Here is a 12141-nt window from a genome sequence, read left to right as displayed (position 1 = left end):
GGCGCTGCGCAGAGAGAGAGAGAAGGCGCAGCGCCCCTTGAGCGACGCGCCTATCATATCAAGCCGAGCTGGAGGAGGAACAGAAGGGTCTCCTTTTGTTCCTTCTCCAGCTTCGCTGAAGGGCGCTGCACTTTCTCCCTCTCTGCACAGCACCTTTCCTGTGAAGGAGGGGCGCTGCACAGAGAGAGAGAAGGCGCAGTGGCCCTTCAGCGACGCGTCTGTCCTGGCTTCTGCTTTAGCCCTGTGCAGCCTCTTTGGGCAGGGGGAGCCTTCATCCCGCTGCCCTGAAGAGGCTTGGCGCGGTTACCCAGAAGCCAGGACAGCCACACTGTATCCCAGAAGCCAGTTCCTTCTTGCTGTTCTGGCTTCTGGGGTTCAGAATAATTTTTTCTTGTTTTCCGCCTCCCAAAACTAGGTGCGCCCTATGGTCCGGTGCGCCCTATGGTGCGAAAAATACGGTACTCCCTGAGCAGCTCTGGGGTAGCCCACGAAGCCTCCGCAGGGCAGCAGCGAGCCTTCATCCCGCTGCCCTGCGGAGGCGCTCTTGGGGGCTTTTCCCCTTCTCCCTCCTCGGGGAAAAGCCCCCGAGAGCCAAACACACATTCCATGTGGACTGTGAAAGGGAGCGCTGGGCAGAGCCTGGGATGCCTACAGGCTCTGCTCAGCGCTCCCTTTAAATAATATCTTTTTTCTCGAATTCCCCCCCTAAAAACTAGCTGTGCCCTATAGTCTGGTGCGCCCTATGCAGTGAAAAATAGGGTATAAAAGTCATAGCAGAAATTGGTAATTGACAGGTGATGCATAGGGGAAAGCGATGAGATTTTGAAATGCAAATTAGAAATGTTGTTGTACTGGGAGCGGCAAAGGAGGGAAGAAAATAGAGGGAACACCTGGGGCTTGGGAAGTCAGTTTTTAAATTTGTATTAATGTGGAACACAATTTGTTAAGAATTGTGGAAAAGCAATAAAACATAATTGGTAAAGAAAGAGAGAAATTCCTCCAACGTAGTTCCAGCTTAGCTAAATACAGTGGTACCTCGGTTTAAGTACTTAATTCGTTCCGGAGGTCCGTTCTTAACCTGACACCGTTCTTAACCTGAAGCACCACTTTAGCTAATGGGACCTCCTGCTGCCGCTGCGCCGCCAGAGCCTGATTTCTGTTCTCATCCTGAAGCAAAGTTCTTAACCTGAAGCACTATATCTGGCTTAGCGGAGTGTGTAACCTGAAGCATATGTAACCTGAAGCATATGTAACCCGAGGTACCACTGTACTAACGGTCTAGATTAGATGTGCATTTGGCAGCAAAGCTGACAAATAAATTGGGTTCAGAACTGAAAATGAACTGTTAGGTTTCAATGGCCAAGCCAGGGGCCTTCCTTGACTTTGAAGGTTCCTTGCTAGTTCCTTTCACCTCTCGTTTGCCAGATGAGGAGATCCCGAGCTCTAAAGACGCAACGGCCGAGACAACCAGCTCAGAAGAAGAGCAAGACCCTGCTGGCTTCCTTCCCATTGCCACCACTTTCGCCCAGAACAGCGACAGCCCCATGGACGGCCGGGCGTTGAGGCGGTCAAGTCGAGGGTCGTTCACCAGAGGCAGCCTGGAGGACCTGCTGAGCATCGACCCAGAGGCCTATCAGAGTTCCATGTGGCTGGGGACAGAGGATGGCTGGTAGGCAGACGGCGCCTTGAAATCTTTTTAGACTTTCTTCTTTCTTTCTCCCTACATAACAAGCTAAAACTTGTCTGCTCTCAGTGAGCTCCCTTAGCTACTGGTTTGGCTGCTGTGACGTCATGGAATGTCGAAAGGCGTTCTGACACAGAGTGGGAAGGATCTGTCATCAAGTATTGAAAGTCAGTGCTGTGTCTTTGGCAAATCCATAAGATCTCTTTGGCAGTGGCATAGCGTGGGTTGTCAGCACCCGGGGCAAGGCAAGTAATTTGCGCCCCCCGCTGCACTGTCCCTCCCCCAGATAGTCCCTCGCTCTCTCTCCGCACCGCACGCCTGGCACCCTCCCCTCCACAGTGGGCGGCGACCCGGCGGCTTGGATCGGATTCGCACAGCCAGCACTGCAGTGAGAGAGAGTGAGTGAGCCAGGTAGGGGCAGAGAGCTGCGAGTGCGAGCGCCCCCCCCCAGATGTTGCGCCCGGTGCGGCCGGCCCCCCCTGCACCCCCCACGCTACGCCACTGCTCTTTGGCCACAGGCCTGCAGCCAAGGGAGGCTAGATCCCAGGAATTTATATTGCATTTTAATGTTTTAATGTTGTATTTTAATCTTGTTTTTTAAGTTGTATTTCAATCAATTTGTTTTTATATCGGTTGTTAGCTGCCCGCAGCCCGGTCTTGGCTGGGGAGGGCGGGGTATAAATAAAATTTATATTTATTATTATTAATAATATGTTTCAAAAGCAGAATCTTTCTTCCTCTTTGGCTATCACTTGTAGCCAAGTAAGATTGTCTTCCATGAACACGATTTTAACAGTGAGTCCATAAGTGACTGTGGAGGCCAATTCTGGATCCACATGTCCTTCCACAGTGGGGACATTGGTTTCTGGCGGGAGTTGATCACGGTGAGGGTTTGCCAAGCGTGCCTTCCTCTCAGCATGTTTCTCCCTTGCGTCCTGAGTTTGAGCGTCTTCAAAGCCCATGACACCTTTGGTAAAGGCTATTCTCCAACTGGAGCGCTCGCTGGCCAGTGTTTCCCAGTTGTTGGTGTTTATACTACATTTTTTAGATTTGCCTTGAGAGAGTCTTTAAACCTCTTTTGTTGACCACCAGCATTACGCTTTCCATTTTTAGGTTCGGAATAGAGTAGTTGCTTTGTTGTTGTTGTTGTTGTTTAGTCGTTTAATTGTGTCTGACTCTTCGTGACCCCCTGGACCAGAGCACGCCAGGCACTCCTGTCCTCCACTGCCTCCCGCAGTTTGGTCAAACTCATGTTGGTAGCTTCGAGAACACTGTCCCACCATCTCATCCTCTGTCGTCCCCTTCTCCTTGTGCCCTCCATCTTTCCCAACATCAGGGTCTTTTCCAGGGAGTCTTCTCTTCTCATGAGGTGGCCAAAGTATTGGAGCCTCAGCTTCAGGGTCTGTCCTTCCAGTGAGCACTCAGGGCTGATTTCCTTCAGAATGGAGAGGTTTGATCTTCTTGCAGTCCATGGGACTCTCAAGAGTCTCCTCCAGCACCATAATTCAGAAGCATCAATTCTTCGGCAATCAGCCGGAAGATGATAATCAGGCAACCGAACAACTTAACCAATCCAATGAAGCTGATGTTGAAGAATCATCGCTTCGACACTGGTGATCTTTGCTTCTTCCAGTACACCGGCATTAGTTTGCTAAGTCAGCAAAGCACTGATTTTTCTCCCTACAAACCAGCCAGAGTCTCATGCCTGCTTCCATTCTCTTTGATTTGCAGCATCCATGTCTACCAATCCTCAGACAACATCCGCAACAGGAAGAATAGCATGAAGATGCAACATTCGGCCTCCGTGACGTGTATTCTGTAAGTGGAGCTTCACGCAGGGTGCACTGAAATGCAGAATGTATGATAAGTGAGCACAGAATCCAGCTTCTTGAGAAACCCAGCTTTCTTTTTAAACCACCTTTTTAGACCACAGGGCTGAAAATCTGTGTGTGAAACTGGTTTCTTAAATTGCAAAGTCCAAAAGTAAGGTAAAGGGTAAAGGTACCCCTGCCCATACGGGCCAGTCTTGACAGACTCTAGGGTTGTGCGCCCATCTCACTCAAAGAGGCCGGGGGCCAGCGCTGTCCGAAGACACTTCCGGGTCATGTGGCCAGCGTGACATCGCTGCTCTGGCGAGCCAGAGCCGCACACGGAAACGCCATTTACCTTCCCGCTAGTAAGCGGTCCCTATTTATCTACTTGCACTTTTGACGTGCTTTCGAACTGCTAGGTTGGCAGGCGCTGGGACCGAACAACAGGAGCGCACCTCGCTGCGGGGATTCGAACCGCGACCTTTCGGTCGGCAAGCCCTAGGCGCTGAGGCTTGAACCCACAGCACCACCCACGTCCCAAGTCCAAAAGTGGCTGAATACAATTTTCAGTAGTGAGGCAATGGGGGAATTCAAGGTCCTTGCCCCACCCTCGACTAGCAAAAACCAGAACAAATTATTTTTAAAAAGCAGGAAATGAGGATGTTCATATTTAGTTGTGTGAGCTCTCACCTTCAAGATGAAGGGGTACAGCCCAGACGCAGGTAAGGCTAAGGTCTTGGCCTTCCTGTTCACCGTCATGTGACTGCACTGCTGGGTTAATCGTACTAAGAAGTACATATTGTACCATATTGGTCTGAATAGAAGCCTCACCTTTTCCCCAGATTCCGACTGTGAAAAGTTAAAGCGCTGCTTAAATTTGTGACCTTACAAAAACCGGCTTTTACGATATTGCTGCTAAAACAGACATATGGTAAGACGGAACGGGTGTGACTGCCTGCGGGATTTTAAGGGAGCGACTTATATTCGGGTATTGTCTTTTTCTTTTCTTTTCCCCCCTTGAATTTTAAAGGTGAGGCTTATATTCGGGTGCGGCTTATATCCGGGCCAATACGGTATTTACTCCTGCAAAACTAAGCAGTTGCTAAAGTGATGGAGATGAGGAAGCATCTACCCCAGGGCAATCTCGCCCTCCTCCCTCTAGCCTCAAACGGAGATGGGTGGAAAACATTTGCGATGGCATTTGCTCCCCAATCTCAGAATGACTGAGCTCTGAATCAGTTCGTTCACATGGGAAATTAATGCTTTTAAGCAAAAAGGTGTCCCCCCCAATATTAACTGCCATTCATGATTAAATTAGGAGTTGCTGTATCAATGTGGACATGGGCAACCCTGATTCTTGCTTAGCCCGCAGAGGACCTTAAGGTCCATGAATAATCATAGTTTAGAGGTCCCGGGCCCTAAGGAAGTCAGACTATCCCCCACCAGGGCCAGGGCCTTTTCAGTGATGGCTCCGCCCTGGTGGAATGCTCTGTCCCATGAGATTAGGGCCCTTCAGGATTTAACCTCCTTCTGTCAGGCCTGTAAGACAGAGCTATTCCGCCTGGCCTTTAATTTGAATTCTGCCTGATCTTTTATTTCCCTTCCCTTCTCTTCCCTCCCCCTCCCCTTTTATCAAGATCACCCGCTCTGAGACCCCACAGCTAATTCTCCCCTGGCCTCCTCGCTGGCCCAACTAGGACCAATTCAGCCAGCTAGCCCTGGTGACTATCTAATGCTCTATTAGATGGATTTCCCCCAAATTGATTTCTGAACTTTGAATTTTATTGCTATTCATGTTTTTATGCTGTATTTTATGCTGCTTTTACAATTAAGTGTTTTAAATTTGTTGTTAGCCACCCTGAGCCCGGTTTTTGAACCGGGAAGGGCGGGATATAAATAAAAAAATTATTATTATGCCGCTCATTTGATTTCCAGCTTACGTTGTAAAGCCCATTGCTTTTCCCCCACAGGTATCTAGATAACCAGGTGTTTGTATCGCTGGCGAACGGAGAGCTCGTTGCCTACCAGAGAGAAGCCGGTGAGTTCTTTGACCATGAAGATGCTTTCAGGAAGGCTCTAATGCTGGAAACATGGGCGGCTGTAGCAAAACACCTACCGTATTTTTCGCTCCATAAGACGCACTTTTTCCCTCCTAAAAAGTAAGGGGAAATGTGTGTGTGTGTTACGGAGCGAATGTAGGCTGCGCAGCAATCCCAGAAGCCAGAACAGCAAGAGGGATCACTGCGCAGCGCTCCCTCTTGCTGTTCTAGCTTCTGGCTTAGCCCTTCTGTCCCTTCCCCCACCTCATGGAAAAGCCCCCAAGAGCCCCCTTACACGAGCCGCGTGGAGCGTGTGTGCGGCTCTTGGGGGCTTTTCCCCCAGGAGTGAGAAGGGCAGCCCATGACGGCTCGTGAAAGGGAGCGCTGAGCAGAGCCTGGGCTGTATACAGGTTCTGCTTAGCGCTCCCTTTAAAGAATATTTTTTTCTTGCATTCCCCCTCTAAAAACTACCGTATTTTTCGCTCTATAAGATGCACCAGACCACAAGATGCACCGAGGAAAACAAGGAAAAAAATATTCTGAATCTCAGAAGCCAGAACAGCAAGAGGGATCACTTTATTTCTAGGAGGGCTGCTAGAGACTTACTTTTAAAAATAAAATGAAATGAAATGAAATGAAAGGGTGGTGCCACCCTTTCTGCCTGCTCAGCGTTTTATGACACTCCATTCTCTTTTTTAAAAAAAATAATAATTTTTATTTGCTTGTAAAAGCGTAGAGTTACAACAATACCAAGTAAATACCCACATTAAGAGATTTCTCTGAAGCTCTAGTCTTCCCACCATCCCCTGCATGTGTCCTATTGTCATCATTTTCAGCTGCATATTATTCCATCCTCCATATTTTAAGTCTCTCCATATTATCCAACATATTTGTTAAAATCCTGCTAATGTTTTCATTTGCCTACAGTGGTTTCTTAAATGAATTATAAATATTTCCCATTCTTTCTTGGAACTTTTGTCGTCTTGGTCCCTGAGCCTTCCGGTCAGTTTTGCCATTTTGGCGTAGTCCAACAGCTTAATTTGCCATTCCTCTCTGGTAGGGACTTTATCTTCTTTCCATCTCTGGACTAACAGCATCCCTTGCATACCTGAAAAGTCTTTTCTGATGGTATGACCTGGAATACAGGGAAGGGAGGCTTGGGGAAGTCGGAGAAACAAGTTAATGCAAGGAACAGTATGAAGATAAAACTGTTTTTATTTTCGTCGTTTTTATTCCTTTTCTTTTTTCTTTTTTCTTTTCGTAATTGTGTATTTTCTTCTGTTCTGTTTGTTGTTTATTGTACGCTTTTTTATTTTTTCTTATGTTAAACTTAATAAAAAATATTTATATATATAAAAAATGAAAAGTCTTTTCTGCTCCTTTAGAATCTCGGTACCCTCCATTCTCAGCTTATTTTTCCGGGATGTTTAAATTCTGTGAAGGAGAAGAGAAACCTCTGACATCTTATTTCCGCTTCTCCCTTCTCTCTCTCTCTTTTCCAGGACGCTTTTGGGACTCTCAGAACTCCAAATCCCTTTCTCTGGGCTCTCCCGGCAGCCCTGTGACCAAAATGGTGGCCGTGGGCGGCAAACTTTGGTGCGGATGCCAGAACCGTGTCGTCGTCCTTAGCACATCTTCGTTGCAACAGGAGGTATGGAGGAAACAAGGAGAGTCGTTTTTAATTAGTTTTTTTTCAATCCTATAAGGCAGTGTTCCCCAACCTTGGGCCTCCAGATGTTTTGGGACTACAACTCCCATCACCCCTCTCTAGCAAGACCAGCGGTCAAGGATGATGGGAATTGTAGTCCAAAAACAGCTGGAGGCCCAAGGTTGGGGAACACTGCTATAAGGGAGCGACAAAAGAACGCAGCATGTTTTAACATGGTGTTGCTCCAAACTGGGCTCTTCCTCCCACATTCCTAACAACAACGCCCCCCCCCCTTACGGTGGCTGTTTGTAGCCAAAAGTCTCTGTTTCCATTGTTCCTGCACCCCTTAATTTACACCAAATTCTGGGAGAAGGGGGTTCAGAAATACTCTCCAGTGACAACGTGTCAGCTGGCTGCCCTGTCACGATTCCCACCCACCCACTTTCTTCTAAAAACGTCCCAACTCCTTTGTTTGTCTATCTCTGCGCTGTGACCTCAATAATAAATAATAAAAATAATTTTTTATTCGTATCCCGCCCTCCCCGGCCAAAGCCGGGCTCAGAGTGGCTAACAACAAGTAAAAATAGCACAGTGTACATAAAATCACACAGTCAATTAAGTAAAATACATTTTAAAATCAATTCAGATTCGAATTAATGACAACCATTGTGTTAGAGTTCTGTGAGGTTTACAGAAGGAGAGGGTCAGATTGTGCCTTGGCCAAAGGCCTAGTGGAACAGCTCCGTCTTGCAGGCCCTGCAGAAAATGTCAAGTCCCGCAGGGCCCTAGTCCCTTGTGACAGAGCGTTCCACCAGATCGGGGCCACGACCGAAAAAGCCCTGGCACTGGTTGAGGCCAGCCTAACCTCCCTATGGCTCAAGATCTCCAATATGTTTTTATTTGTAGACCGTAAGGTCCTCCGTGGGGCATACCAGGAGAGGCGGTCCCGTAGGTACGAGGGTCCTAGGCCGTATAGGGCTTTAAAGGTTAAAACCAGCACCTTGAACCTGATCCTGTACTCCACTGGGAGCCAGTGCAGCCGGTATAGCACTGGGTGAATGTGATCTCGCAGCGAGGACCCTGTAAGGAGTCTTGCCGCAGCATTCTGCACCCGCTGGAGTTTCTGGCTCAATCTCAAGGGCAGCCCCACATAGAGTGAGTTACAGTAAAACACGAGGTGACTGTCGCGTGGATCACAGTGGCTAGGTCAGGGTGAGAGAGATAAGGGGCCAACTGCTTAGCTTGGCGGAGATGGAAAAATGCCGCCTTTGTTATAGCTGCAATCTGCGCCTCCATGGAGAGGGAGGTGTCGAAGATTACACCCAAACTCTTAACGGACGGTGCTATCACTAATTGCACCCCCGCAAGAGATGGGAGTTGCCCCCTCAATCCCATATCGTCCCGTCCCAGCCACAGGACCTCTGTCTTCGAAGGATTTAACTTCAATCGGCTCCCACGTAACCATCCAGCCACAGCTTCCAAGCATCTGGTCAGTGTGTCTGGGGCCGAGTCAGGATGGCCATCCATCAAGAGATAGAGTTGGGTGTCATCAGCATACTGATGGCAGCCCAGCCCAAAACTCTGAACAAGCTGGGCGAGGGAGCGCATAAAGATGTTGAAAAGAATCAGGGGGAATATTGCAGCCTGCGGCACTCCACCCACCGAGTGGCACAACGACAGTCCCGCCCCCCCCCCAACGTCACCCTCTGTCGCCGACCCGAAAGGAACGAGCGCAGCCATTGAAGGGGTGGGCCCTGGATCCCCACGTTGGTGAGGTGGTGGTCCAGAAGTTCGTGATCGACCATGTCGAAGGCTGCTGACAGGTCTAAAAGAATCAGCAGCCTTGACCCGCCTCGATCCAGCTGCCTGTGGAGATCATCTGTTAGGGCGACCAGAGCTGTCTCGGTCCCATGACCAGAGCGGAAGCTGGACTGGAATGGATCCAGAGCCGATGTTTCAGCCAGAAATCCACCAAGTTGTTCAGCAACCGCCTCAAAGCCCCGCTGTACATCAAACTGTCTCCCTCTTCTCCTGCAGCGTCGGGAGAAATGGGGGTGTGTGATCCCCACCAGTCCTCCTCCTCCATCTCGTCCTCTTGAGTCCAATCCCTGACAATGGGATGCCCCAGCTGCCCTTTGGGCGGCTTCCCACAGAATAGTAAAAACACAGTGAAACAGAAAACATGGAACGCTTTGAGATAAGCAGCTCAGCGAGTGTGGTTGTGCTGGTCCCGGGGGGGGGGGGTGTTACCGTGAGGCGTGGTCAAAGTCTGGTCCTGGGCCGAGGGTCTGGAGACTGTCCACCAAGGGGGAAGCAGGGTCCAATCAAGAAGCTGGGCATGGTTGGGAACTCCAGAAAAACAGGTTCTTTGTGCTGGCAGAAACAGGTTTCCAACGTCGTTGCTCCCGCAACCTGGGACTGGGCTGACTGGCCTTTATCTCCTCTGGGGCCTAGGACAGTCCTGGCCCACAGGTGACTCGCCTCTCCTGGCCTGGAGGTGAGCACTCCTCCTGATAGAACTTAGTTCCCTCCGCCTCTCTGCCCTGAGCCTCTGCAGCTCAGGAGAGGCTGGAGGGTTACTGGACCCAGAGGCAGCCTCACCTTCTCCTGACAGGGCTGGCAGAGGAGCACCTGCAGGCAATGGGTCCTCCATCACCCCTGGAGCCAGAGTGGATTCATCTGGTGTCTGCTCCTGAGGATCCGGCACAGGTGCGGGCCCTTCAGATTCAAGGCCCTGCCCCGGCTCAGCCGGCCCTTGAGGCGGGGACTCCTGTGCAGGCTGGGATTCCTCCGGTTCAGCCTCTGAATCAGATTCCCAGGCCATCACACCAGTTCAAGGGGGACCCTGTTCCCTGGACCACAACGCCCCACTAGCTGCCACCATCTGAGGTCAGGTTTCTGCACTGGGGCGAAACCCTGGGAGAAGTGGTCCCCCGTTCAGAGCGTCGGGGATTCCCTCTGTTCCACACGGCTTCAGCCTGACCTCTTCTCTTCCCCAGCACTCCTTTCACGTCGGGCAGGACAGCAACCGCAGCCTCACCTGCATGGTGAGCTCCTCAGCGGGCGTCTGGGTCACCCTTCAGGGCAGCGCCCAGGTGAGGCTCTACCACCCTTCCAGCTACGACCAGCTGGCCGAAGTGGACGTCACACCTCCGGTCCACAAGATGTTGGCAGGTGAGAGACCCAGCGCTTTGGCAAGTCTTGGTGTCACGATCTCAGGCAGCCAAGCACGCTCCGATCAGAATTAATGAGTCTCTGGCTGTTTTAGGGCATGTTTATTTACAATTTACATCCCTGCCTGCCGCTCTGTGCTACGAGTTGGTCGCTCTGAGTCTCCGCCCCTTTCGCAGCGCGAAGGGTGCCAAAGTCCAGTCCTTCCTCCCTTGTACTTCTGTTGCATTTAAACTCTTTCAGGTCTTCTGGTTTGGGGAGAAGGTGGGTAGACATCCCCCCCCCCCCCCGTTATCAAACGAAGATCCCTCCAAACGCTGCCTCCCTCCTGGTTGCATAGCAACACCCTCAATGTCATCTATCTCCTCCCCTCCCTCTGCCTGCAAGCTTTCTGAGTTCTGCTCTATCTGGGAACTCTCAATGAAGGAGGGTCAAACTAACCCACTCCTGCTTTGTCTGCATTTCCTCGTCTCCAGAGTCAGACTCTGGCTGCCTATGGAATGGCATTCCTTCATCTCCAGAGTCAGCCTCTTCCCAGGCATTTGATTCGGCCGTGTCTCGACACCTGAGAATGACTTGGAGGCGCCCAGTTTTGTAAGACTCTGGTGAGAAGGATGTCACTCGCAGGCAGAGGTCGACTAAGGGTGACATTTTCATGGTCGGGGGGAAATCCTGCTAGGTCCCCACCCCCTCTGCTAATCGTGGTTTTGCCCTCCCCCTCTAGCACCAGGCATGGAAATATAAGAAACTGTCCTATATTGAATAAGACCATTGGTCCTTTTGGCTCAGCCTTTCCCAAAGTGGTCTCCCCGCAGATGCTTCAGACTACAACTCCTGGTTGGAGTTATAGTTTCCAAAACATCTTGAGGGCACCAGCTTGGGGAAGCCTGTTTTGACTGGCAGTGGCTGGGCAGGGTTTCAAGATAGCTTCAAGGTAGATGTTGTACCTTTCAGCTACAGATTTTTGGCTCTTGAGGTGCGGTAAGTGTCTAAAACAGGGTTCCCCAAACTTGGGTCTTCAGCTGCTTTTTTGGACTACAACTCCCATCATCCCTAGACTACCAGGACCAGTAGTCAGGGATGATGGAAATTGTAGTCCCGAAACGGCTGGAGATCCAGGTTTGGGAAACACTGGTCTAGAATAAACTCGGGGGGGAAAGTTATAGGAGCCAAAAACTGAACTGGGTTGAAGTCAGAATGCCGTACATTTGTGAAAATATCTCCTGGGTAGCCAACGAAATGTAGCAGCTGAGAGCTAAGTAGAGCGTTGGGCTTAGAGCAATCAGACCTGGGTTCAAATTCCCACATAGCCATGGAAGTGTGTGACCTTAAGGCAGTCACTGTCTCCCATCCTGGCCTGCCTCGCGGGGATATTGTGGGAAGGGAAACCCCTTCTGTGGTCATTTTAAAGCCCTATATGGCCTAGGACCCTCGTACCTACGGGACCGCCTCTCCTGGTATGCCCCACAGAGAAACCTACAGTCTTCAAATAAAAACATCCTGGAGGTCCCAGGCCACAGAGAGGTTAGGCTGGCCTCAACCAGAGCCAGGGCTTTTTCGGCTGTGGTTCCGATCTGGTGGAACACTCTGTCACAAGAGACTAGGGCCCTGCGGGATTTGACATCTTTCCGCAGGGCCTGCAAGACAGAACTGTTCCACCAGGCCTTTGGCCAGGGCACAGCCTGACTCCCTCCCTCGGCAATCTTTGCGGAGCTCTGGCCCAATGGTTGCCAGTGGCTTGAATTAATTAATTTTTTAGTGAATGATTTTAGAGTGTTGTTTGTGCTG

At 50.3% G+C, this 12141-nt stretch overlaps 1 protein-coding gene across 1 annotated transcript in view; it reads left to right on the top strand.

The window, feature by feature from the left end:
• ARHGEF17 (Rho guanine nucleotide exchange factor 17) overlaps positions 1–12141 on the top strand; it is a 184099-nt gene that overhangs the window by 165674 nt on the left and 6284 nt on the right. The window contains exons 15-19 of the mRNA XM_083436021.1: positions 1426–1669; positions 3416–3502; positions 5466–5533; positions 7037–7185; positions 10182–10356. Coding sequence (XP_083292147.1) covers positions 1426–1669; positions 3416–3502; positions 5466–5533; positions 7037–7185; positions 10182–10356 — 723 coding nt within the window. The remainder of the gene's footprint in view (positions 1–1425; positions 1670–3415; positions 3503–5465; positions 5534–7036; positions 7186–10181; positions 10357–12141) is intronic.

This window comes from Podarcis tiliguerta, assembly GCF_965153285.1.
Source record: "Podarcis tiliguerta genome assembly, chromosome: 4".
In the NCBI taxonomy this organism is placed as follows: domain Eukaryota; kingdom Metazoa; phylum Chordata; class Lepidosauria; order Squamata; family Lacertidae; genus Podarcis; species Podarcis tiliguerta.
Note: the sequence above shows the minus strand (reverse complement) of the source record. Positions and strands in the feature narration are given on the sequence as shown.